At 51.9% G+C, this 26640-nt stretch overlaps 1 protein-coding gene across 1 annotated transcript; it reads left to right on the top strand.

The window, feature by feature from the left end:
- Positions 1 to 180: 180 nt before the first annotated feature.
- USP31 (ubiquitin specific peptidase 31) lies at positions 181 to 25688 on the top strand. Its single transcript, XM_062614717.1, has 16 exons — positions 181 to 832; positions 8839 to 8976; positions 9436 to 9524; positions 10388 to 10480; positions 11028 to 11163; positions 11667 to 11811; positions 12579 to 12762; positions 13436 to 13547; positions 14120 to 14214; positions 14721 to 14798; positions 14972 to 15101; positions 15855 to 15974; positions 16122 to 16347; positions 17069 to 17227; positions 17891 to 18043; positions 18656 to 25688. The coding sequence occupies exons 1-16, from the start codon at positions 239 to 241 to the stop codon at positions 20197 to 20199; spliced, it is 3996 nt and encodes a 1331-aa protein (XP_062470701.1). The 5' UTR covers positions 181 to 238; the 3' UTR covers positions 20200 to 25688.
- Positions 25689 to 26640: the final 952 nt, after the last annotated feature.

Raw genomic sequence — 26640 nt, 5'->3', positions numbered from 1 at the left:
GGGCCCCGCTCGCTCCCGCCCCGCCGCCGCGCCAGCAACAAAGATGGCGGCGGCGCGGCACCGCCGGCCCGCCCGCCGCTAAGGTGGCGGCGCGGTCACGTGAGGGCACGGCCCGCCCCGCCCCGCCCGCTGCATGGCGGCGCCGTGAGGCGGCGGAGCCGCGGCGGCTGCGGCCCGGCGGCGGGATGCGGCGGCCGGCGGGCTGAGCGCGGGGGGATGCGCGCTGCGCCGCGCAGCCATGTCGCGGGTGAGCGGCCCCGGCCCCGGCCCGGCCGGCAGCGCCAAGGAGAAGCGCTCCTTCAGCAAGCGGCTGTTCCGCGGCCGGGCGGCGGGCGGCGGCTCAGCCCCGTCCGCCTCGCCGACCCCGTCCGGGCGGTCGCTCGGCGGGTTCATGAGCCGCGTGCTGAAGACCCTCTCCACTCTCTCGCACTACAGCAGCGAGCCCGAGTCCCGCGGCCCGCACGCCCCGCGCCTGCCCCCGCCGCAGGCGGCCGGCGGCCTGGGCAGCTGCTTCCCGCCGGGCCCGCCGCGCAGCCCCGAGCCCCCGCCGCGGCCCGCCGGGGGCCCGGAGGCCGTGCCCGGCGTGGCGGGGCTGCGCAACCACGGCAACACCTGCTTCATGAACGCCATCCTGCAGTGCCTCAGCAACACCGAGCTCTTCGCCGAGTTCCTGGCGCTGGAGCAGTTCCGCGGAGGGCCGCCCCCCGCCGCCCCCAGCCCCGCCGCCGACGGACCGCCGGCCGCGCCCGGCGAGGTCACGGAGCAGCTGGCGCAGCTGGTGCGGGCGCTCTGGACGCTGGAGTACACCCCGCAGCACAGCCGCGACTTCAAGGTGAGCGGCGGCCGGGCCCCGGGGGTGCTGAGCTGGGGGCGGCCGCCTCGTCCCTTCGAGGCGGGAGGACCGGGTGCGCGGCGGCGGCCGGGCCCGAGTGCGCCATCCCTGCGGCACCGGGATGGGGAGGCCGTTGGTGCCCCTTGCCCGGCCCGGGGCTGGGCTCCACGTGTGGTGCTGGGGGCCGGTGGTGACACCAGGGAACGTGTTTCCCCATCACACGACGCCGCAGGCTGCGCGGCTGCTCTGGTTGTTAGGGTGTGGTGGGGCCTTGTCGCTGGCCCAGTGGTTCGTTGGGTGTGGGAAGCCCTCTGGAGAGCTGCTCCCTCTTCCCGGTATCCTTCCGGAGAAGCAGAGCCCGGCCCTGCACAGCCTGGCTGGGGCTCAGTGTGGTGTGCCCATGCCATGGCAGTGGTGGCCGCTCTCACCGTCCCAGGGTGAGAGCCGCTGCTGCCTTCATTACTGAGGCGGTGTTTGTTAGGGGTGGCGTTGGACACTGGCCCACAGCTCTGCTGCTTTTTACTTGTGAAAGTGTCCATTTTGCTGTTTCATACCTTTGAAGTGCCGCTGTTAGAAATGAGGCAACTAATTGTTGTTGAGGCGCCAGAGCCGGGAGCTGCGAGTGCACAGGAGGAGGAGGAGGTGGCTGCTGTGAGGTACTCACAGCACTTGGGAGTCTGGGCTGGTTTGGGGAGCGTGTTGCAGGACAGCACCATACCCACCTCCTGGCGCGAACTTGTTTCACACCATGGTGGTCTCCCCTTGGAGCCCGTGCAGGAAGATGTGATGGAGACAGGACACAACGGCTTTTAGAGCGCTCTAGGCCTCACTTCTCAAAACAGGCATTGTGAAGTTTCATTGTAACAGCTATTCCCTGGCGTATAAAACAGTTCATCCGTGTGAAGGTACGAGAGGGTAGGTGGTAGCTTCCAAACCATTAACTTAAAGACCTTTGCTTTAGGGGAATTCCTCCTGTAGAGTGAGCTGGAGAGGGGATGTGCAGATGCATGAAAATACCACAAGAACGTAGCTCACACGTGCTGGGGCTCTGCATTCAGGTCAGGTGGGGTGCAAACAGCAGGTAGGGACAGTGGGTATTGGAGTCTGCTCTTCCTCCCTGTCTCTGTTGGATGGTTGGGTGCCCGAGAGGCAACCCTGGGGTGCCAATAGGCTTTGGCACCCTCAGTCACTTGAGTTGACGCACAGCCGGCACCTCCCTTTTTTTCTCCCTTGTGTTTCCAGGCAGTTGCATCCACCCTTATGGTGGGGTATTCCCTGGAGAGCTGTTTGCCTTTGGAGCAAAGGGACCTTGTGTGACGCTGGTGGTTTTGGGCTCTCGTTGCTGGAGGGGCACTTGGGCAGGCAATCCTCTCGGCTGCAGTTTCAGTCCTGGCAGCACCACGGGGCACTCACCTTTGCTGTAATCCCTCAGTGCTCTGGAGTTGCGCTGGCAGGAGGAGGAGCGGTGGATTTCTCCTCAGTAATAGCAGGAATAAAAGGTTGTGAAAGCAGAATTACCTTTTGCCAGTGTAGCTGATAAAATCCAAAGGGAAAGCAGACCACTTTCTAGGCCAGGACTCGCTGTTCATGCAGGCCTGCCATAGAGGTGTTCAGATAAGAGTGACAGGAAGAAGAGAAGCAGGTCTGTACATTAAATTAAGGCCATGTTCCAAGGTTGTTTTTTTTTCATAGTGGAACTTGGTTTGCCCGCTTGCAGGCATCACTAACAGTAAGCAAATGCTTTTCTACTTCTTGTGGAGCCCATCAGTCTTCTCCCTGCCAGGTCCCTGGAGGTTGTTAAAAAGCATCTTGCTGCAGGGGATCTAGTCTCAGTAGGTCCTGGTCTGTGCTGCACAATGTCAACAGCCCCTGTCCTGCTCGGGAGGACTTTGTCATTATGTCAAGCACTTGACTCCTTATGGGGTCAATTACTTTTAATAGTAAATTAGCGCCTCTAAAGCCAGTTAAGTAGCCTGAACCTGCTATTAAATTCAATGTTCTTAATTAAATTTGTTTTCAGCAGCAGATTTCACAGTTAATTTGAAGATGTAAATAACAGGCTCAGATTTGAGAGCGGTGAAAATTGGCGCTTTCACTCTGCAAACTGCTGCTTCTCCCCACAACAAGAGCATCCCCCCAGGCTTATTTTGGATAGATGGTGGAAGGCTCCCCACCTCCATTGCCCTCGTTATTTGTAAGGGTGAAAAGTGTTTTCAGAACAGTCCTTCTGCACTTTCACTCCAGCACAAGCAGCTATTGACAGTAGCAGTTATTTGGTAGTCAGAAAGCTCTTTAGCCAGCATGTGCAGAAATCCGTGTGCATTGGGCTGTTTTTTTCTTTTCCTTCCTCTTTTGTCACTGGATATACAGGGCAAAGACACTTTCTAATTCCTAAGTACTTATCTGCAGGCGCTAAGCGTCTTTTAGGATAAAGGATAATACTTATCCTCTTGCTTGTTCTTATACCTATAGGCTTTTCTCCTGGGGCAGAGGAAATTCATTACTAAGTGAGTGTCTGAGTCCTTGTGGACAGAGGCCTTTGAGGGGGTGAGGTTTGAGGTGCTCTTTACCCTCAGCTGATTTTCCTTGGTAGTATTTTGTGCCTTTTTAGGTTGGTCTCCAAGAGATAAGCCATCCCACAGGTTCATGGATCACATAGTGCTGCTGTTGCTGCTGCTGGAAATGAGGAAAGGGCAGTTCAAACGAGTGGTTTCGATAAAATGGTTTGTCTTGTAATGGCAGGGCTGAGGGCGAGCTAATGCACGGGGAGGGGAGGTGAAGTGCTCACCCAGGCAGCAGCCAGCACACCATCTCCGGTCAGATCCACGTGAAACCAAAGGATCTCTGCCAGTGTTTGTTTTAAACCTGGTGTTGGAAGAGGTTAGGGAAGGAGTGGAGTGGGATGGGGAGGTTTGGATCCTTGAGAAGCAGGGCTGGGAGCAGAGGGAGCCTGGCAGGACAGCGCAGGAGCCCCATGGTGGAGGTGATGGATGGTGGTTTATATCTCGGCTTTGGGTGACTTTCCTGTTGGTCCTGTGCTCCTTTGCAGTTTGTTTTAACAATCCTTTCAATTGCTCAGTGGGTTTTATTTTCCTGCCCAAACAAAGCTGCTGCTTTCATAACAAGGGCCAATATTGCAGCTTGTGCTTCCTCTTTCCCCTTTGTGATGGGGTGACAATGGTGATAAACATCTATTGTATGAGCGTAGCTGTGCTTTGGGCTTGTTTTTTTCCAGGGAGCTGTCCCGCTCTGCCTGCGAAGCTCCCGGAGTGTCAGACAGTGAGGACAGAGTGTCCTTTGTCACGGGGAGCTGCTCTGGGGGTCTGGAGGTGACAGAGGGGGTCTGGGGGGAGAAAGGGTTTTATTTCAACTAATTGGGCTTGAAAAGCTCTGTGTACTTCCCCAGCTCCTGCGGGCCTTTCCCTGCCTTGGAGCGCTGCTCTCCTGGGGGTGATGAGGCTGTTTGCTGTTTTGAGGCTTTCTTGCAGCGCAGCCAGTTGCACACTGAAGCATGTCAACGTTTAACAAGACCCTTTGTGTGCTACAACTGTTGATGGCATTTTTTTGTCCTGCAAGATGAAGAGTGCCTTATTTTTGTGACCTACAGTGTGTAGAGCAAATACAGCAAAACCAAACCAACCGATTGAGTCGGATTATCAGAATTACATCTGAACCCAGAATGAATCCTGTCGGTAGAGCAGCAATTACTGTGCCAGGTTCACGATTGTGCCAGGCTTCCAGCTTTATTTATTTATATTTAAACCCTTGTTTAGTGTAGGGTTTCACAGTAGCTATGTGTAATTCTTCCAGTTTGAAGGTGCTGGTGTGTTGGAAATGCACTAAGAGCAAACGCTGCACTTGGGACAAGCAGTCTGTCGGCTGAGTTAGTCACTTTGTGAATTAATAAATAACTCCTCTGCATTATGGGGGAACTCCAAAGTGTTGACGTGCTCAGTGTCTGTGCCCTCTGTTCTAGCTTAAATGACAGCAGTTCTCAGTGTGGGGCCGCTTGATGCGGTTTGGGTGTTGGAAGCTTTTGGTCTTGCTCCTGGAGCTTTGACCACGAGCTCTTCCACTTGCTAGAGCTCTCATGCTTTGCTAATGGGGCCAGTTATAAGTGAAATGGGATCCCCCAGGTCATATTTGTTATCTTGCTTTCTGCCTAGCACAGCAATCAGTGATTTTATTCTGGACAGTTAACTGCTTATTCCTAAAATACTTCAGTGGAGAGCAGACAATCCTCCCATTACATAGAGATGGAGGACTGGGACAGGAAAGAAGTGTGAGACCCTTCGCCCTTCCCTCCTGGTCCCTTGTCTCTTGGTTCTGGTGTTTCAGTTCCTGTGTTCATCTAAAAGGGCTTTGAGTGGGGCTGGGTAATGTGGGATCTTGAAGTGCTTGTTCCAGTTCAGTCCAGGTGCTCCCAGTGGCGGTGTTGTGATGGGGTGGCTTGTCCTAGGGCTGCTCTGCGGTTTGGAAGTGACACACTTCACTTGAAACAAGAAGTGAGTTACAACTTTTCTACATCATTATTGTGACGCTCCTTGTCATCATGGGAATGTGCTTCTTCAGTGGGATCACAAAGGTCTTGGGCAGCCTTTCCACATCAGGCTTTTTTAATGTTAATGATCAATGAAATGCAAGTCCATTTTGGGGGGGGGTGGGTGGGTATTTTTGCCTACTTTTTTCCTGGTGTTTTTTTACAATCTCTTCACCGCCGGTGGCTGCACAGAGAAGCAAGCACTGTGTGTGCATACAGCAGCCCTGAAAGGTGTCATCTTGACAGACTTTGCCCTCTCTATGTGCTGAAGAAAGGTGGTTCATCAGGATTAACTGAGGCTTCACCTGGGAGGGTGAGAGTAGCTGCCAGCATGAGATGGGTGTCAGGTAGGGGCTGGTGGGGTGATGCTGCTTGTCCGGGCTTGTTAAAGGTGCTGGAGGATGCCCTGTGGTCCTGGCACACCGTGCTCTGCCTGCTGCTCTTGGCTTTACTTTCTGAAGTGCAGCAATAAAAGCTGTGCTTTCACCTCCCTGCAGCAGGCAGGGCCCAGCTCTTGGTAGCTGTTCTGGCTTCCCAAAGAGCTGCCATTATCTCCCATGGAATTCTGCCTCCAGAGCCCCAGCATCTCTGGGATGCCCCATGGATAAAAGGAGGAGTGCTGTGTCCTGCACTGGCTGCTTCGACAGAGCTGCTGCCTTCCGAACTCCCTTTGAGCTGTGGTATTGCTTAGCCAGAGGAGATCTCTTCTGTCCCTGGCTGGACCAGTGCCTTGTCCTCAATGCTGGGCAGGAGGTAGGTGGGTGGACACAGGGCTGGTGCTGGCCTTGGCCTTGTCCCCATCCCCGGCCTGGAGGAGGACAGAAGATCTGAACTGTTTCCTGGGCGTTGCTTTCCCCAGAAAACAACATCTCCCTTCAGAGAGGGGAAGTTGCTGTTTGTGTGTGTGAGCACAGGGAGTAACTTAGATAAATGCTCCTCGTGAGGTGTCTGCAGCAGACGTTGCCCAAACACAGAACTGTGCCTGTGGGTTTAAGAAAGAAAAATAATAACCTGGTTGAGCAGAACTTGATGGTGCTCGGTGGAAGATGAAGAATAGCCTTTCTTTCCTGCTCACATGTGCCATTGTGTCAGGTCTCTAATGAGCTGGCTTCATCCGCTCATGTACAAAAACCTCCCCACAGCTGCTTCCTACCAGAGGCACGCTGCAAAACAGCACACTGACATTATTCCCTGAGTTGTCTTTGTAATCTGGAACAATAACAGCAGCAGAGGAGAGGCCAGAGGTTCAGCTATGCTTGGATTTATTTATGGCATCTATTCAGAGCAACGGATGAATGATTATCAAACTTCCAGCGGCTGATAAATATGATAATGCATCTTTGCTGTAAATCTGCTTTATAGACAGGCAGGGACTTGTGTGGTTGTTGGGTGCTTGCATTAGGGGGTAGGGTAAGTGTGTGCAATCAATAGGAAATGATGATTTTCCCCCTGTTATCTCTACTGGTGGTGCCACTTCCATTCAGGGTGCCTGTGTGCCGGCTCTCACACATCCTTCTGCATGCTCTTCAGGGCTGAGCTGAGGAAGGGGGCTGGAGGTGCCTGTCTGTGTGCTCCTGGAAGGGATGGGAGGGGGGTCAGTGTTCATTGCTGGAGCCTCACATCTGAAACAGCTGCACCGAAGTTGTTCCTGACCCGTTTGTAATACCTCTGGCAATGGACGGGGTCTGGTCAGATTTGCCACCTACACTTCCAGCAGAGGCAGATTAGGGGCAGAGGATTAAAGGCTACGGGGGGCTGGTAAATGTGGTGGGTTTAATGTGGGTTGATGTGGTTTTTAAACCAATTGCTTCTTAACTCCTTATCTGCAGCCTGTTTCAGTAGCAATGGGACCCCACGTGCGCTCACAGAGCCCAAAGCGAGGGGCTGGCTGGGGAGGGAAGCTGTGGGGCTGTGCTTAGGTGCAGAGGCAGGCAGTTGAGCGGGGCTGCGCTTTGAGTTCCTGCTGTACTTCTCAGACTGTTAAACTGGTTGATTCAGCTCCTTTATCTCTTGCCCTGGTCCGTGCTCCCCAGCACTGCCTGTTCCACACTGTGTGTCTGCTGCTCCTCCTTTGCACCTCGCCAGCCTCGCAGGGCTCTGCGCTCCCAGCAGCTCGGAGTGCACATTCCATAGAGCAGCAGATGCAGAGGTTTAAGCACTAACAAACCCGCTTGCAGCGGCTGTGATAGGCGGTGTGAGTGACACTGGGAACACACTGCTGCTGCTGGAGTGGTTGTTGTAACGGAGCCTCTTGTGAGGGAATCGCATCTGATATTTTGTAGTGCTTCCTGAACCACTTCCAAGATGTTGTGATCTGTCTCCACAGGCAGCTCGTTATTCTGGGTCCACTCAGGACGCAGGAGTCTTGAAATCAGAGCAGTTATCCTGGAGATGGGAATGACACAGATACAGGCACATGGTTGATGTGAATCCCTGGGGTTTGCTGTGCTCTGGGGTGTTCAGCTTGTGCAGCTCAATGTAGGATGTCACATCGCCAGGAGCACGCGTCAGTAAAAGGCAGTGAAGGTCTAGGCTGGAGTGATGTGCTGGTGACACAGAGGGAGATGATATAAGGGACACTCGCCTGGGTGCCTGAGGTGCTTACTGGTGTATGTTTCCATACAGACCCCATAATGCCCCCTTTTTTACTTCAAATATCAGATTCTCCTCTTCCTAGCAACACTAAAGCCCCTTTTATCTTCAACTCTGTCTAGCCTAGGACTTGCAGTGTGGTGATAGCACCTCCTGGCTAACGTCACCAAGCTAGAAGGACAAGCTAGATCAGGTAAGGCAGCTGCTGTCAGGAGGGCTCGTGCACACGTGAGGAGAGCGATTATGTCTGTTTTCCCTTGTTTTGCTGCCTTGAGGCAGGTGCACAGATTACAGAGGACAGGCACTATATGTTTATCAGTCCTTTCCTGTCTTTTTCTCCACCCCCTGCTTCTGGTGACCCCATTTTCTAGAGGGATAAAGCGAGCAGCCCAGCCTCATTTCTCAAAGCTGTTGCAAAGTCTGATTAGAGGAGTGGAGGAGCTGGGGCTCCGTGTGTGTGATCCTGTCTGGCCCCTCGGCGCTCCTGGCTTGTGTGCCAGTACAGTACACTGATAGGGTTGGGGCTCAGTTCAGAGGGGTTGAGCACCAAGTTTGCTGTGAATGCTGCTGTTTACCGATGGTGCAGTTCCTCCACAACCACTGCCCTCACCCCTCTGCTCTGTACTGAGGCTGGTGGCAGTTTCCCTGCCCAGCAAGGCACCGGGTGCTGCTGTAGCTCCAGTTGGGCAGAGGCTTGACACGCACTGGTAGGTCCTGTCCCATGCCCGGCTGGTGTGGGACAGCAGTGTCCCTCCAGAGCTGAGTCTCTCTGGCTCTAAGCGTGCTGCCAGCCCTGCCTCTGCGGTTGTGCGGGCTCGGTGGAGGGCAGCGCTCACTGCTGCTCTCCCGCTGTACCCATCTCCTCCCTCTGCAGAACATTGTGTCCAAGAACGCCATGCAGTACCGCGGGAACGCCCAGCACGACGCGCAGGAGTTCCTGCTGTGGCTCCTCGACAGAGTCCACGAGGATCTGAACAACGTGGTGAACTACAGCGGGATGCCTCCGCTCAAGGTGAGGGGTTTCGCTGGGAGCCAGCACGGGACATTGGCTCTGACTTTGGATACAGGCTTCCTTTTTCAGTTCCATCTCCCTGCTGGCTTCTCAACTCTTATAGTTTGGATGGAGCAAAAGTTTGGGTGAAACCACTGTTTGCTTCATTAACCCCTGGCGGGTGCTCCCCAGTACAATCACTTGGGAAGGGTCCCATGCTGCTCCACAAGAGCTGGGAGGCACCACGGGCAGGAGCTGCCAGAGCTGCCCTGCTGCGAGGTCCCTGCTCACCCCAGGGCTGCCCTAAGCTACCTCACACTGTGTAACCCCCGTGTGAGCACAGCACACTCCTTAGTTGAACGTTTGGTGGCACTTTTTGGGTAGCTTTGGGCAGGAGGGGCACAGATGTGCCCAGGGGTGCTGGAGCCATCCAGCACTCCACGCCTGGCAGTGCTTCTAGGGTTTATCCTTCTCTTTTAGCCGCCCCTGGAGGATGATGTGCTGCTCGAGGGACCAGCCTTTCCAATCAGCAGTACTTTCGTGCAGGAACTCTTTCAAGCCCAGTACAGGTATGATACTTAGTACATTTTGAGGCATTAAGGCATGTATTGGTGACCCCAGTACGATTCTGCCCTGACACTAGATCCCCCAGTGCAGTTGCGACTGTTGTCACTGTTGTTTGTGAATTCCTGAATGAAATCTGAGCTAAGATCTTGCTCCAGAGGGGAGAGAGAATTTCATTACTTCAAATTTGGGATATCCTGTGAAAATCTACAGCATGTGCCACTTCTTCCCCTGCCCCAGTGCATCCTGAAAGCAAGTCAGAACTAATACAAGAGAACAGCCTGACTTCAGTGTTCTTTGTGTCTGTGGTGCTCTCAAAATTGGAATTGCAGGGCTTTCTCCCCAGCATTTGCCAGGGATTCCTTTGTGAAGGAGAAAACTTTACACTGGCTTCGTGTTTTTATACCAGGTTTAAGTGCAGGTTAATGCTGGATGTGAGAGGTGGATTGTCTGGAGTTTTTCCCTTCAGAGGAAGAGGTCTGTACACGTGTGGTGCTCATGCTGCCATCTCCCTCCCTTCAGTTCACCTCTTTTCAAAGCCAAAACCTTTCCCGGCCTTCCATGCTGGGGCAACTGGTGGTGCATTGTTAATTTTGCAGTGCTGTTTGTTAAAAGGCTGTGAGTGGGGGGGAAGTCTTTCCTGGCAAACCCTGTAATGGACTTGGAACCTAATTAATCAAAAAGGACCTAGGAACCAGCAGCCCATCACTTACAGCAGCTCTGTCTGTGAAGAGTGCTTTGTGGAGAGGAGGAGGAGTAGAGAGGGGCAGCCAGGTTGGCATGGGAAGGCTGTTGCTTGTGCTTTGGTGATTTATCTGTTCGGATGAAATGAGGAATAACTCTGCCCTGTTACTGATGTTCGCACCAGGTCCTCTCTGACGTGCCCTCATTGCCAGAAGCAGAGCAACACCTTTGACCCTTTCCTCTGCATCTCTCTGCCAATTCCTTTGCCTCATACACGGTATGTAACTATCGAGTTGGCTGTTTCCCGTGCACATAGGGGTGTTTAATTTCCTACTGAAGGAAGAGAGGTGTCAGCAAAAATCTCTGCAGTAAGTCTTTAAAAAAGATGGATAGGACCATATGGGGCTTTAATTCTTTAGCTTTGCAGGTGAATTGGAAAATTAAGCCTCCTACTTGTTTCAGAATGGTCCTCCCTCCCTCCCCCTTAGCTTCCTATAGAATTAATTTTGGGGAGAAAAAATCTTTGATTCCCGTAACCAAACATTCTGCTTTTGACTTTATTTATAGCATTTTAAAATTAAGAAGGGGAAAAGGATGAAACACTTTTCTTTAACTTTCCTTGGAACAGCCTCACTGATGACTCCAGTGTCAAAAAGTGAAGTGAAAAGTTTTCCTGCAAAGTGCTTATGCTCTTTTTGCAAGGCAGCAGTTGCTGGTAAAGGAAAAAGCTTCAGGGAGGGGAAAAAAAATCCAGATAAGTTCAGAGCGAAGATAAAGATGCCGAGCAAAGCTGCAGGGTGTGAGTGCCTCCCTGCTCTCCGCAGGCCGCTCTACGTGACCGTAGTGTACCAGGGCAAGTGCTCTCACTGCATGCGCATTGGTGTGGCTGTGCCAGTGGTGGGGACGGTGGCCAGGCTGCGGGAAGCTGTGTCCTCAGAAACCAAGATACCAACAGAACAGGTAACGGGCTGGGCCTGTCACTGGGTGCCCTCCCTTCAACAGGAGGGAGGGAAGGGCTTTTGTACCACGTTGGGGATGTAGGAATTGAAATTCCATCCGTGAAGCAGGGTGGTGGTAACCTGGATCATGCTTTTCCCTGTGCATGGGTTTCTTGAAACCTAGTGACGTTGGGATTGCCAGCACTCCACGTCAGTGGAGTGTGCAGACATTCCTGATCACACGGGTATTCATGCATGCTGTCAGTGAGGGAACCGTCGGGCATCTATGGTGAATTCCTCTGTAGGAAGAGCTTCAGGAAAGCTATCTGATCCCACTGAAAAAAAACCTCTCCATGTGCTGCCCTTACCCCAGCTTCTCATTTGTGTCAGTCTTTTTCCCTGTTCCTTGTTCCTGGCCGGTGCCAGGAAGTTTTGAGGAGTGCCATCCCTTAGCAGGGATGGGGCAGCTCAGTTGAACCAGGCAGGGGTGGTTTGATGGTTCTGGTTTGCTTCTGCTGGCTCTAGATTGTGCTGACAGAGATGTACTATGATGGGTTTCACCGTTCCTTCTGCGACACTGATGACCTGGACACCATTCATGAAAGCGACTGCATTTTTGCCTTTGAGACCCCAGAGATATTTAGGCCTGAGGGTATCCTCAGTCAGAGAGGTAAGTCCATAGCTCTGTTTGATGCTTGCCTCAGGTGTGCGTGAGAGAGGCTTGTTTTGGAAAACGATATACTTGAGAATAGAACCCCCACAAGTAGTTGATGTTCTGGTGTATTGATTTCATCTCTTTGTCCAGCTTCATTCCAGCGGACTTCATGGTGTTGTCAGCTGGGAGGTTATCAAGAAGCCATGTACATTCCTTTCTACAGCTTCCCAGGCTGATTCTGCATGCCAGGCTGCTTTAATGTGAAATCTGTTGTCAGGCTTAATTTAAAGACCTGCTAGAGACCAGCTGAAGCCATTGAGTTTGTGTTATTTAAAATCAGATTGCCAGTCATGAATAAACAGGCTCAGGAATGAGCAAACACTTTCTCTTTCAAAGCTCAGAAGCCTCAGCTTCTCTGCATCCCCTTCTGAAAGGGAGTAATTGCATCCTGGGTGGATGGAGCATAATCAAAGGCAAATTTTATTATTGGAAATCATAAGCAGGGTCTGTGTCACTTCAGCTTTTCTTACAGGCAAAGCCGTGAGCGCTTGTACATACAAAGTGCTGTGGAAAGTCACTTAGGTGAGCACTGGCATTCAGTTTCTTTCTGTAAAGAGTCACAGTGAAAAGTAGCTGCTCTTTGAAGCCTTCATGCAAGTGGCAAAAGTGGTCTTGATCCCATACTGACCTGCTCCTCTGCAGCCCAGGAAGGGTTTCCTGAGGGGGGCATCAGAACACTAAAGGCATATGACATAAACGTTTCCTTCCCCCTCATTTTTCAGGAATACATGTGAACAATAACCTGAATAACTTGAAATGCGGCACTGAACACTCCCGAACAGTATCTTACACTCAAGGAGCAGCAAAGTCTGGAAAACTGGAGCAGTCCTCTCTTAAACCAGCAGCGAATGACAAGATTGTCTTGCTGGTGTGTAACCGAGCATGCACTGGGCAGCAGAGCAAAAGGTGAGTGGCTGCTTCACTTAGAGCTGCTCTTCTGGCTGCATCCTTAGTTGACCTGGGGCTTACTCACCATGTGGTGAAAACACAAGGTGAAGGAGCAGCAGCTTGCGTTCCTAGCTTGCATTAGGTGCTAAAGAGCATGTTGATGAAAAACCATTCATGAATGCTGCAAAATATTGCTAATTTTGGTGAACTTCAAATAGTCCTGTGTTAATGGGAAGTGGCGAGTGCAGAGCAGCTGGAAGCTGTGCCACCTCTCTGTAAGCTGTCTGCTTCCAGAGAGCAGCAAGCACGTCTGACCATATCTGTGATGTGTGGAAGTTTCTAATTGGGAGTCAAATGGGGGGGGAGTGAAATATGACCATGGCAAAGGCATTTTTACCAACAGCAGACTTGGAACTGTCTCAGCTGCTCAAGTTTGCTTCACAAAACATTATCCCAGGCAGGTCACAAAGCTCTGCAGCCTGAACCTGCTTGAGCAGGGAGCAGGACTGCCTGTTAGAAGGGGCCCTCTGCATGGGCAGCTGTGACAGCGTTATGCCAAAGTTAAGTGCCTCTTCCCTGGAGAGAAGTCTTCATCTGAAGAGTGCCGAGTGAGGAGAGTGGGGGTCTGGGGGTTGATTGCTGAACAGAGTAGTCCTTTAATTCCTGCCTCAACTGCTTCTCCTTCCCATAGGTTTGGCTTGCCCTTTGTGTTGCATTTGGAAAAAACAATTGCTTGGGATATTCTGCAGAAGGAAATCCTGGAGAAGATGCAGTATTTCCTGCGGCCTGCAGCCTGCCTGCAGGTAAGGCAAATCTCTCTGGTTGAGACTTCCAGCTCTGTGATGGGGACTGACGGGGTGGAAGCCAGTTACCTGCAGTGATGATCATGCTGCACACACCAAACTGAGAGCTTCCCAATACTTCTTTATGCAATGATATCCAGATCTGGTATTCCACCTCTTTGGTGCTTTGTAAAAGGGACAAGTAAGATTAGACTGATTGGGGAAGAAATTGCTTCCCCTTCTTATCTTCAAGAAATATTTGAGAGGTTAGTGCTGGTGTCTGCACTGGAATCCACTGGTTGCTGGTGTTTGCCTTAAAGAAAAGCTGAAACATTTACTTAGCGATGGTGCTTTTCTGATGAGAACCTGGTGTCTGCTCAGGTCCCTGTAGAGGAGCTGTTGGGTACAAAGCCTCTCTTGCTGCACCTCACCCCTCTGATAGCTGCTTAGGTATAACTGAGTCCTTGTGAATTTGCTTTCTCGCATGAAACACACATTCTAGGACAAAGTACACCTCAGCCAGGATGAGAGCAGGTTTGCACTTGGGTAAACTGGGTTTGAGCCATTGAGATGACTTCTACTCCTTGTTGCAGGTTTGCCCGTTCAGCTTGCGAGTGGTCAGTGTTGTGGGCATAACGTACTTGCTACCTCAGGAGGAGCGACCCCTCTGCCACCCAACGGTGGAAAGGTGAGCTAATTCAGGGGTGGGGAGAGGTTTGTCAGCTGGGGACTCCATGTGTAGCCATGCAGGAAGGGGTGGTGTTGGTGTGGATGTGTGGAATGGACTTCACAGGCCGCAGGAGCAAGGAAGCGATTGAGTGTCCTCAAGAAGCTGTGTGAGGATTCTCAGTGGTGGCTGTGATGCCATCTGGAGTCTCCTCTTCCGAATGGAGAGCACAATGGAAGTTTTACTCCAACCATTTTACTTCTTTGTAGCATCTGTTATTCTTTAGAAATCTGTGGATGTCTGTGCTGTAAATAAGTGTCTGTTCCCAGCACCAAAGTACTGGGTAATGCAGTTTGCCAGCTCTGTCGTGTTCTTTGTTATGTGAATTCCTTGTACTCCTTTGCAAACATGAGCTGTGTGGGAGTGGAGGAAAGGTGGGGGGCAGGTGGAGAGAAGTTGTACATGTAAAAGATAAAGTAGACTTGAGACTGAAAGATGGTCTAACTTCTGTCTGCTCCTCTCTGCAGGGCATTGAAGTCATGTGGACAGGGGGGAACTGCTCATGTGAAATTAGTGGTAGAATGGGACAAAGAAACTAAAGATTAGTAAGTATAAAGTAGAAATCCTTGAAGCATGTTCACCTCAAGAGTGATGCTGTGTGGCTGTGTGAATTATGCACCCTTCAGCAAACAGGAGACCCCTCAAGCTTCACCCCATGGTCATAGACTTGGGGCTGCTGGGTGGATGTGTGGGTAAATGTGTTGTTTCCCTGATGCAGCTTGTTTGTGAACACTGAAGAGGAATATATTCCAGACTCTGACAGTGTCCGCCAGCAGAGAGAGCTTCATCACCAACCTCAGACCTGCACTTTATCTCAGTGTTTCCAACTGTACACCAAAGAGGAACAGGTAGGGGCAGCACAGGACTCGGGAGGCCTGGCTTGTCCACGTGCTGCACCAGCTCCCACACTCAGCACAGGAGCTGTTTTCTGCAAACACTGATTTGTTGAGACAAGAGAACAGTTCTGTAACACAACAGTAGTTACCAGCCCTGCTAACAGAGATTCTCTGCAGTAAGGAGGAAGCTGTGGGAGGTGCTGTTTCTGGGGGTTTTGCCCAAATGTTGATAGGAGAACTCACTCCTCTGTTCTGCAGTTTCCTCCCTGTGAACCAGCGATGTCTTTTTCTGGCACACATGATAAAGGGTTAGAACAGTGTGACTTCTCCTGGGAATTTACTGCTCTGTCTTGGAGCAGCTGTGTGTTTCCAAGCCTGATCAGGCCTGGGGTGGGCTCAGGTAAAACCCACTGAGTGGGACCCCAACCACTGCACACAGTGCAGTGCCCACTGAGCTCATTTCTCCAGGAGTGTGGCTGCTCTCCTCCTCTAGCTGTGCTCGTGGTGGGAGGAGGTTGATGTGACAGGAGCAGACTGCAGGTGGGTCTGATCTGGCCCTTGCCTGGACCACTGCATGATCTACATCTCGTTGCCAGAGGTCTGATCTGCTGTAAAAGGGGACGGTCCTAGAGGTGAACCCATGACTGAGCTTTAATTTGGAGTCTGTCTTGTCTCCTCTTTCAGAAGTGAGGGAAAAGATGTTTGACAGCCTAAAGCTGCCTTAGACTGTGAAAACTAAAACCCACTCCTTCCTCTTCCATGTAGCTTGCCCCAGATGACGCATGGCGATGCCCACACTGCAAGCAACTGCAGCAGGGTAGCATCACACTGAGCCTCTGGACCTTACCGGATGTTCTCATCATACATCTCAAAAGGTTTCGACAGGTAAGGATGCCTCGAGGCCTGCTGCTCAGCCAGGGGAACCTGGCTACACTACCTCTTCTGCCCTGTGTATTCCTGGCCTGGATTTCTGTTTCCTCCAGGCATGGTGGCCTTCCTGCCACTGCAGTTCATGCCCTTCTGTTTACACAGGAAGGAGACCGAAGGATGAAACTTCAGAACATGGTTAAGTTCCCCCTGAATGGTTTGGACATGACTCCTCACGTTGTGAAACGCAGCCAGAGCAGCTGGAGTTTGCCATCTCACTGGTCACCCTGGAGGAGGCCCTATGGTCTTGGGAGGGATCCTGAGGACTATATCTATGACCTGTATGCTGTCTGCAATCATCATGGCACCATGCAGGGGGGACACTATACAGGCAAGTACCTGGCATGTCATGTGTGGTGGATCCTTTCAGGAAGAAAACTCTTACATTGACATTTGAGTGTCCGTAACTTCCTCATCTTTCTTGGCAAAAGGACCTAACCCAACTCATAAGGGCTGGCTGTGTAATACTGCAGGGGTGACTTTTATGACATATGAGGAATGGGATAATGCCTGTTAACCCCAAATCTTGTACTGTATGTTTCTTTCTCAGCTCCTTTTTTTCCTTCAGAATAATGTAACTGGCCTTTCATGCTTCAGAAATGCTCCTGGCCACTCAGAGCAGAACTTGCATAGTTGCAACAGGCTGTTAGACCCAGGAAGTGTTTGCACATTGCCTGTGTGCACAGCCAGTTTATGAACTCCTCTGAGCCTGTTCCAACAGCTCCGAGAGCAGCCAGAGATAGAGAGAGTTGTTTGGTGGGTCTTAGGATTTGTGTGACTCCACACAGTAGCCCCAGAATGTGCGTGTCCAGTTTTCCGTCGGTTTTTGTCTGTAATGGTGTCCTGTTCTGAGCAGTCATGCTGGACAAAGAAAATCCTGGAATGGGAGCTGATCAGTCAGACTGGAAGAGGATGTGTTGCATGAATAAATCTGTTTCTTTCATTCCCCTCCAACTCCGTCATAGCAGATAGGGTCAAGTATAAGTTATCAGACAGGAAACCTGACAGTAGCAGGAGTGAGGAATGTCTAAGAGTCATGTTTTTCCTCTCAGCATATTGCAAAAATTCGGTTGATGGTCAGTGGTACTGCTTTGATGACAGTGATGTTCAGCAACTTCCTGAAAACGAAGTCTGCAAGCAAACAGCTTACATTCTTTTCTACCAGAGGCGCACAGCAATCCCATCCTGGTCTGCCAACAGCTCTGTGGCAGGTAAGCCCTGCAGGCACTGTCAGGGAGTGGTGGTGGTTTGTCTTTCATGGACAGTTTGTTCTTCTGAAGGATTTTCCGCCCGGTTTAAGCCCCTGCTCTCTGTCCCAGAACTCGGTGAGGCTTCTCTGAGCTTGCTGCTGTGCAGAGGGGCCACAGGAAACTCCCACCTCTTCTGTTGAGGGTAGTTGTGTCAAAGGGAACCCCCCTCTACCCCATTGGCAATGCTGCTCAGAGCTGCCCTTGTCAAAACCAGTACATGAAACGGGACAGTCACTTTCTCTCCAGCAGAGCTGCTGGTCTGTGGTGGGCAGCAGCTGAATCCTGGGGGAGGTGGGAGTGGATGCAGATGTCTTTGGAAAGGAAAGGATTTGCACTGTGTTTTTGTGGCAGCTCCGGAACTGCACCTCTGCCTGCCTGCTGTTGCACTGCTGCTGTTGATTCACAGTGTACTGGGCTGGGTGCCATTCTGTCTTTCACTTATGGCCACACTATTTCATGCAAGCGGAGACTTGCTCTCAGCAGTGGCTGGATGCTGTGGCTGTGTCAACCGGCTCCAGACTCTGGATGCCTGTTGAAGCTGGTGCCATGTGGTACATACCCAGCTCTGTGTCCTTCCAGTGTTTCCCATGTTCTGGCCTGATGCCCGTGCCTGGTTCCTTGCAGGCTCCACAAGCTCCTCGCTCTGTGAGCACTGGGTCAGCCGCCTGCCCGGCAGCAAGCAGCCCAGCATCGCTTCGGCAGCCTCCTCGCGGCGCACATCCCTGGCTTCGCTCTCGGAATCAGTAGAGCTGACTGGGGAAAGGAGTGAAGATGATGGTGTGTATCAGCACTGCAGTGCATGGGGGCTACTGGGCCGCTGTTTCTGCTGCAAGATCCCTGTTAAAAAAGCTGCAAAATACGTAGTTTGAGGGACAGTTACTCTAGCAGCTGGGGGGGCAGGCACTGTGGGTTCTGGCAGATGGATTCTGGCACAGGTGAGCTTTTCTCTGGTATAAAAGGGTGGAGAAGAGCAGGACAGAACCTTAAGGAGCCTTTCAAAGAAAGGAAATGCTGTCAATGAAACCTCTCAAGGACTTGTGCTTGTCTTTTGTAGACAGATACATGCACTTCTGAGAGCATAATCTTAGTTTTGATTTGAGTTTGAATTGATGGCTAGTTTCAAGAACTTCCAAAGTACAAAACCTGTGTTTGATCTCCTGCTGCTCATGGATGAGAGGAAAACCTGGGGTTTTAGTTACAGATTGCCAGTAGCAAATAACTGTTGTTGAACTCCTTATTCAGCTTTCATGCAAGAAGCTGTGGCTGCAGCAGGCACGGGGAGGCAAGCAGCGTGGTGTAGGTGGGCTGTTGGACACAGGGAGCGGTGTCTGTGGATGGCTGGGACAGGCAGGGCCCAGCTTTCGCACTGAGGGGTCTCTTTCTCTGCAGGAGGATTTTCGACTCGTCCCTTTGTGCGAAGTGTGCAGCGCCAGAGCCTGTCATCCCGATCGTCTGTCACCAGCCCGCTGGCAGTGAGTGAGAACGGTGTCAGGCCCTCCTGGTCCCTCTCTGCGAAGCTGCAGCTGCGCTCCAACTCACCATCGCGCTTCTCTGGAGACTCCCCGGTGCACACCTCTGCTTCCACCCTGGAGAAGATCGGGGAGGCTGCTGACGATAAAGTCTCCACCTCCTGCTTTGGCAGCCTGAGGAACCTCTCTAGCAGCTACCTGGAGCCCTGCGATGGCAGTCAGCGGGAGCACAGGACGGCTCGCAGGGCTCCTTTGGCTGTCATGGAAGGGGCGTTCAGGGAAGAGGCTGTTGTAAGGACATCTAGCTCAGATCTTTCAGATGAGTATGGCAAAAGCTCTGTGCAGCCAGACAGGAATCACCCTGCTTTGGACCCTTTTGATAACAACAACCAAATCGCCTTTGTTGATCAGAGTGATTCTGTGGATAGCTCTCCTGTCAAGGAGGTGAAAGCCCCCAGTGGGACGGTGCTGGCTGCAGAGAAGGCAGATGGTGCTCCTAAGAAGGTTCACAGCTCCAAGGGAGTTTCTGAGCCAGACAAAAGTTTGAGGAAGGGACGGACAGGCTTATCTACGCAAGAGACCAAAGTCTCTCATGCTTCTCCTCCTCCACTAAAGAGTGCCCAGAAAGTGTCCCGGTCTAGAAGTAAGACGGACTCCTCTAGGGCCAGCGGGCGCCATGGGTCTCCCGCTCCCACTCAGGCTAGGAGGGACCATAGCACGAAGCCCCTTGAGGTGGCTGTCCCATCGGCCCAGCAGAAGCAAAGGCCAGGTTCATCTCCATCCTCCACAGCTGCCAAGAGAACCCCATCGGGCTCATTGACTAAGGGCTCTTCTGCTGGGAAGAGCCGGACTTCAGACCGAAGCCTCAGCAGGGAGGGCTCTAAGCTAAGCCTGGGGTCGGATAAGACGAGCGTTACCAGCAGCTCGAGAACGAGCTCCCCGCGGATCAGCCACTCCAGGAGCGACAGCCGCGCCGTGGACAGCAAGCACGTGCGGAGCTCCTCCATGGCCAACCTGCGGTCTCCAAACGTGGGTGTGCGCTCCGCCCTGAAGAGGGACAGCAAGTCAGAGGAGAAGGGGCTGTCCTTCTTTAAATCGGCCTTAAGGCAGAAGGAGACGCGGAGGTCAGCAGACCTGGGGAAGACCACGATGCTCTCCAAAAAGACGGGGAGTGGCAGTTCCAAGTCAGGCAGTAAAAACGTGCTGGAAGATAAATCAGAGAAAGGCGTTGTCCCACCAGCCTCCCAAACCAATGCCAACCTTACTGCAAAGGAAAAACTTGTCCCTAAAGACACTGCCCCCAGCAAACATTCTCTGCTACCCAGTCGCAAGTCCAAGTCTTCCCAGCTAGATCCCGGAGTCCAGTCTCCTCCTTCCAGTGGCAAGCAGGCTGCTGACAAGCCACTGAAAAGGTTACCTTCCAGCATGCAGGTGTCTGTACGGCCTTCTCTGGAACCTCAGTGAAATGCTGCAATCCAGGTGTCTTTTCTTCTGCTGAGAAGCTAATTTATTGAGCTCTTGTTTTTTTGTTCATGTGCCTAATATCTGTTTTGAGGAGAAGTTAACTGCAAGTTGTTAAAGCGCCTTTTGATTCTGCCATCAAACCAAATAGCCACAGGCAGCCAGCACTGATGCAAGTAGTCTAGCTGGAGTCGTTGTTGAACATGAATGCAGCTGTCCCATAGCACTTGTACAGGAGTCTCTTTATAGAAAATGCACCAACTTCCTTCAGATTCGAGGTCTGGAATCTGAAAGGCAGTTGTACTGACACTAGTGTGCTTTGTAGAGCTGTGAACTGATATTCCTTTGGTCTTGTTCTGAGCAGGCTGTGTCCACGCTGGTGTGGCCTTGTTCTGAGCTGGGGAGGATGCGAAGGAAACTGGGAAGGAGAGGCTGCCACTTCTTATGCTCTCTCTTGACCCCCTCTCCCTGCTCCCTTCCGTTTTCAAGCTTTCTAAAGGGCAATATTTCAACACTAATGTTGTTTCTCAGGTATATACTCAGCCAGTATAGGAGGGACTAGCATTAGTGGATTTGCAGAAAGGTACCTGTGTGTCCGTGTGTCTGTAACAGTTCATTTTGCATTCCAGCAGCTGAAAGTGGGTGGGTTTTGTTCCATGAAATGTAACCTGCCTTTTTTGTTGCTATGTCTGCAAAGAGTTCAGCTCTGTCCATACCTGAGGCAACCTCTACCCTGTCCTCTTGAATTACTTTCTCTCTTCTGAAACACTGTACTGAGCAACAGAAGAAACCACTGAGCTGCAGCTGGGTGCAAGCTCCTGGTACTTATGGGAGGTGGTGGCAGTGCCGTAGGAGAGCTGTCTTCCTGACCCTGGGGTGGGTGATGCTGTAGGACCCCTGTTCAAACTCCTGAGAAGCATTTCCTGAAGTGCTTGGATGCTAAATCGTGGTGGTGTGAGCATAGCACCTGTTACTTGGAGCAGTGATGTTTAGGTAAGCAGTGTCATCTTGTCTTCGCCTTCTCTGAGCGTGCACTGAGACAGCCTCTTGTGGGGTTGGAGGAGCTGTACCAAACACCATGGGGCAGTTTTCGCCTCTCTTAGTGCTGCTGTGTCCCTGCCCTTGCGCACTCCTCACCTTCCCCTGTGGGTCTGGCTCCCACATGTCCCTTGGAACTACTCCCCAGCCTCCTGTGGATGAGTCTATCAGGGTTTGAACACTACATCTGGTGACGTCTTTGTTTACATGCCCTTCTTACAGGGGAGATTCCTCAAGTTCTTTATGATTCCTCCTGAAAGGTGGATTCCTCAACTCCATTTGTCTGGGTGGTGTATTTATTTTTCTTTATCAGAGTGCTTCCTCTCCTTTATGTTCAGCAGCAATCCTGTGTAGGTCACGATGGGCAGTGTGCTGGGCGCGCTTGTCTTCTGAATGAGGGCTCTGCCTCTCATCCAGTGTGCTGTGGCAGAGCTTCCCTCGGCTTTGCTGGGGGACGGATCTGTTTGTGCATCTCTTCTCTTGGTGCAGCAAACAGCCCTCAGCCAGGCGGTGACTGAGCTAGTCTGTGCCACTTCCTCCCTTGAGCTGATGTGCTGCGGAGCCCGAGAAGCCTTTCACCGAGGTCTGCTGGGCACCTTGCTGCTCTGTGATCACTTCTTGTACTCAGCTCACCACACATCTGCAGCAGGCTTTGGACGGCAGTGTTTTGGGGGAGCTGGCACCCCAGAGAACAGGCAGTGTGTGTGACAGTGAGCTGGGGGTGCCGTGTGTGTGACAGTGACCTGGGGGTGCCGTGTGTGTGACAGTGAGCCCGCCTGCAGTGCAGCCCTCGCTCTGTCCTCATGCCCTTCTGCAGCACTTACCTTCCTGCAGCCCAGCAGCATGCAAGCAGCCTGCCAGCAGCCTGCATGTTTCACCAGCGGGCTGGCCTCTGGGCCCTGGACTGTATTTTTAAACCTGAACACAAGCATCTCTTGATGCATTTCTCCTCCCAGGCATTGTTTCAGTCACATTGCACAACAAGATTGCATTACTTGCTTCTTAACTGTGTGACTTGGATTATTCTTGGATTATTTTTTGTTACATCCAGCAGAGCAGATAAGACTTGCTTCACGTTGTAGTTCTTAAATTACTCCCTGAAATGTTGATGTTGGAGTATTTGCGTAAGGTTTTATCTGTATTAAGGTTGTGCTCTGTGTTGGCTCTTCTCTTCTAAAGGCTCTTGTAGCAAGAATGTAATTCTGGTAGGTGGTGCAGACTCGGGGTTATCTTTTCCTGGGCAGAGCCTGGTTCTCTGTGTTTTGCCATGGGACACTTGTGAAAGGTTCTTTTTATCAAATGACATTTTCTTTTCCTGCCATCGCTCACTGAAGTCTGAAGTGGAAGCTGGTGTTTGGCTGTTGAGGTGGTTTTGCTCCTGTGCTGCATGCCTGGGCTGGAGGAAATCTGAAGCTGTGTCCAAACCAGGGCCTGAGCTGAGTGCCAGTTCAGCCTGTTTGCATCTGGGGCATGAGAACGGGCAGTAGAGCTCCCGTGTGGACAAAATGGGAATAGGAGGTGCTGGCTTCCAGCAGCTGATGTTGAAAGCAGCGCAGAGCGTGCCCGTGCAGGACCTGTTCTCTGGCTGTGTCAGTCCTGTAGTGAAGCAGGTTGGAAAACAGCGTGTGCTGCCCCTCTGCATCCCTGCTTTTGGTATCACGCATTCCAGTGGGTGCGTGCACTGCCTTGCACAGGGGAGAGTTGAAAAGTGTGGGTCCAGGAAGCAATGATGTTCATTGTGTAGAGCCAAGCCTCCTTGCTGATAAAGTCATGGCTCCATCAGTGATGTAGAGTAAATCTTTCTGAAACTGAATGTAGGTTATTGCAGTGATCTGGGAAAAAGCATCATCAATCTTCCCTCCTTGCTTTACAGCAGACTTACTTCGTAGCCCTTTCATGCACAGGAACTCCTGTCCATGTGCATTGTGTTGTCCAGATGTAAGTATGTGGCATGGTACCAGGGAACACTCCAGAGAGGGATCTTCCAAGTCCTAGATGTCAGCATCACCTTGGCTTTGTGCACTGATCCTTAGAGCAGCGAAGGCTCAAGGCTGTTGTGCAGCAGCCGCTTGTACACGGTCACCTCTTTTCTTTAAAACTCACATTTGGCTCCGGCAGCATTTTCCATTCTGCCCATCATGCACCGTGTAGGGCATGTGGCATGGCCCCTGGTGTGGCTGCCTTGGGGCTGGTGGAGCCTGGGACCCCCATCTGGTGACCTGGGGGCATAGGTTTGCTGGGTACCTCATGCTGGTGGGAAGATGCCTTCAAAGGGGGAGGCCCAGCAGCATCCTTGTGCTTGGAGTGCATGTGAGCTCCATGGGAAGGAGGCTGCCACCCTCTGAAGGGCTTTGTGATGTGTTTCTGATCAACTTCGGGTTGAGCTCACCTTCCTCAGCCACGTGTAACTGCCATCCCAACCGCATCCCTTGTCTGACACTTGCTCCTGTTCCTGGAAGTGGCCCGGGGGGTGCAGGGAAGCAGCATCTTCATCCCAGCGCCAGGTTCCTGCTGGAGCCACGGAGGGAAATTCTTTTTACCCTTTTCTGGGCTGTGTCTTTTGGATAGTGTTTAGTAGTATACAAATTATAAGCACATTTTCAACGACGTGTGTTAAAGAGGCACCTTTTATTTGTATTAATCACGTTTGATAGACAATTTGGTGCCTGCAGTTCTCTGTAACCTGTGTCTCACTTTGGGTGTATAAATTGTTAACCCTGTCAAACTTATCAAATATGGCTAAATAAAGAAAAAGGACGCTTAGAATAGACAATTAGCAGCTTAATTACAGAGCACTTGTTCCACTGTAAGTGCCCTCATCGCCTCAGCTGCGGGGTTCTTTGCTTTCCAAACTAAAGCTGGAGCATGAGCACCCATCCTGTCTCAGCAGCGAAGCTGTGCATGGCAGCTCCCGCTTCCCACTGCATGCACTGGACTATGCAAGCGCTGCTGCAGGCACCGGCCGCGCTTCCTGGCCGGTGCCGGGCTCTGGGGCGCCGCTGGAGCCTGACTTGCGTTCGTGGTGTCGGCACATAGGAGCATGGCCCCGGGTTCCTGCTTTGTTTGCACATCTTTGATCCTTTCCTTCGCAGGCATTACTGAGCAGGCTGGAGTGTAGCACAACGTCAGAGGGATCCGGAGTGCTGAAACGAGAACAAACTGGTTTTCTGTCTCGTGTTGTTTTCTCTTTATTTAACAGGGAAACCCCATCCGTGCTGTGTCCGTAGCCTGCATTTCCCATGTAACCCTAAGGACATGTTCTGCACTGGGAGCACAGGATCTGCCTGTACCCGAGCCCCCAAACCCAGAGGTTTTGGTTGAGTTTCTGTGCTCAGGGTGTTGGGTGGGCTCCAGGTCCTGCTCCCCATGGGCTCTGTGCCCATCCCCTGTGAGCAGCCAGCACGGAGAGGGTTTGGAAACGACATTCCAAATAGTTTTCTTGTTTCTTTTCTTTTTTCCTGTATCTCTATCATTTGCCTCCTAATCGGAAATAATTTGGCAGTATCTGATGTTATCTGTGGAGAGAACTGAAATTTAGTTTTAATCTGTGGTGAGCTGAAAGCACGACATGGTTCTTGTCACAAAAGCACCCTCAAGCATTTACTATTAGGAGCTTTGTTTTGTAGAAGAAGAGCACCTCGGGACCTGCACCATGTCTACGTTGGGTCTAAAGGCTTAGGGAGTCTTCTGTTTCATTAAAGGCAGCAGCCCTCGCTGTGTCTGCAGCCAGTGTGTTCTAAAGACACAGGTTAAAACTAAGTGGAGACACCGCTCCCGGTTCACTGGAGGCCCTGCAGCACAAAACGCCATGCGAGGAGGTCGGTGTTAGGTGCGGGTGGCATTTGTGCAGTGCAATAAGAAACCATTTCTAGGTGCTACATTGCCTTGGGGGGGGGTGACACAAGGGAAGCCAGGCTACAAGCAGCTGGATTATCTTCCTGGGGCCTTCCAAGTGTTGGTTTGTCCAGGTTTGCTCACCAACTGTGCCTCACCATTGGTTAAAATTGAATTTTAAGTCCTGGTGCAAATGCAGTTTCTCTTCTGGACACAGTGTCAGGTTTTACACTGGAATATCTACAGTTCTGACGACTGCATGTCACGTCACTGTACACCAACCTGGGCCGTGGGGCTCCCCATGCTTTGATATTCTCCTCTATTTCAGTGTTTTTGAGCTGTACAGTAATGGGGGAAGCAGGCTGGCTGTGCTCGGGACCCAACATTGTACCATAACTTTTAAATTATTTGAGGACAAGTGCATGAGACTGTGTCAATGCCTTTTATTATTTATTTGTATGGTTTATTATTCAAGGTGTATGCACTTTTAATAATGCAGAATTTATATTTTTATGTTAAAAGTCATTTTCTTTCAGAAAGAAGAGTTTGAATATGAGGAATTGGAATTAAGTGCAAAAAGGGGAATATGTAATAAAATACAATAAATTTATTACTAGGCACCCTGCCTGCGTGAGTGTTTTTCCAGGTCCCGTGTGGGATGGGAACAGGGTGAGGGTTGTGACAGCCCGCTGCATCCCAACAGGGCTGCGCCTGGGGGAACAGACCCATGTGCTGGGGAGAGGGGGATGCGAACTCCTGCTGCATCCCTGCTGTTGTTCCTGATGCTTCCCTCTGCACGGACCAGCCGCCCAGGTCCCGCTGCCGGTGTGTCCCTGGGGTGCAGGACCTGGACCCCCAGAGCCCTGGTGAGTTTGTGAGCCCCATGGGCAGGGGGATGAGATCTGCCTCCTCTTCGGGGTTTGGGGGCTCACACCTGGACAGGCAGGAGTGGGGGTGTCCCTGTGCACCCAGCTCTGCCTGTTCTTGCCCCTAAAGCTTTGGGGTACCCAGAGAAGCTGTGGCTGCCCCATCCCTGGCAGTGTTCAAGGCCAGGTTGGACACAGGGGCTTGGAGCAAGCTGCTCTAGTGGAAGGGGTCCTTGCCCATGGCAGGGGTTGGAGCTGGAGGAGCTTTAAGGTCCCTTCCAACTCAGACCAGGCTGGGATTCTGTGATTCTAAACTCTGTTTTCTGTTTAGCAGGGTGGGCAGCAGTGGCCCTGTGGCCATGGAGGAGAGCACAGCCTGGTGAGGAGGATGGAGGAAGGAGGACCTCTCTACACCAGTGGCTGCACCATCTGCAGGTGACCCCCTGGGCTGGGTGAGCAGTGGCTGCTGTGGGCACGGCTGGGAACCATCCCCGTGGCTTCTGGGCTGCTTGGGCTCTGGTCTGCGTGGTGAATGGGGCGTGAAATGCTTCAGCAATCCAGTGTGTTATCTCTGCTGAAGAATTCCCTCTTGTGTGCATACTTCTGTCTTCCCACTTGCAGTGCAGGAGCTGCAGTCACGGTGTACAAGACCCATCCCTTTATTGCACAACAGAGAGTAATCACGTCTTGTATGGAAATGGGATGA

The sequence above is a fragment of the Pezoporus occidentalis genome, unplaced genomic scaffold (genome assembly GCF_034315485.1).
Source record: "Pezoporus occidentalis ecotype Australia unplaced genomic scaffold, CSIRO_AGI_Poc_V1 ctg178, whole genome shotgun sequence".
Lineage (NCBI taxonomy): Eukaryota > Metazoa > Chordata > Aves > Psittaciformes > Psittacidae > Pezoporus > Pezoporus occidentalis.
This window is presented reverse-complemented; position numbering and strand designations above follow the sequence as displayed.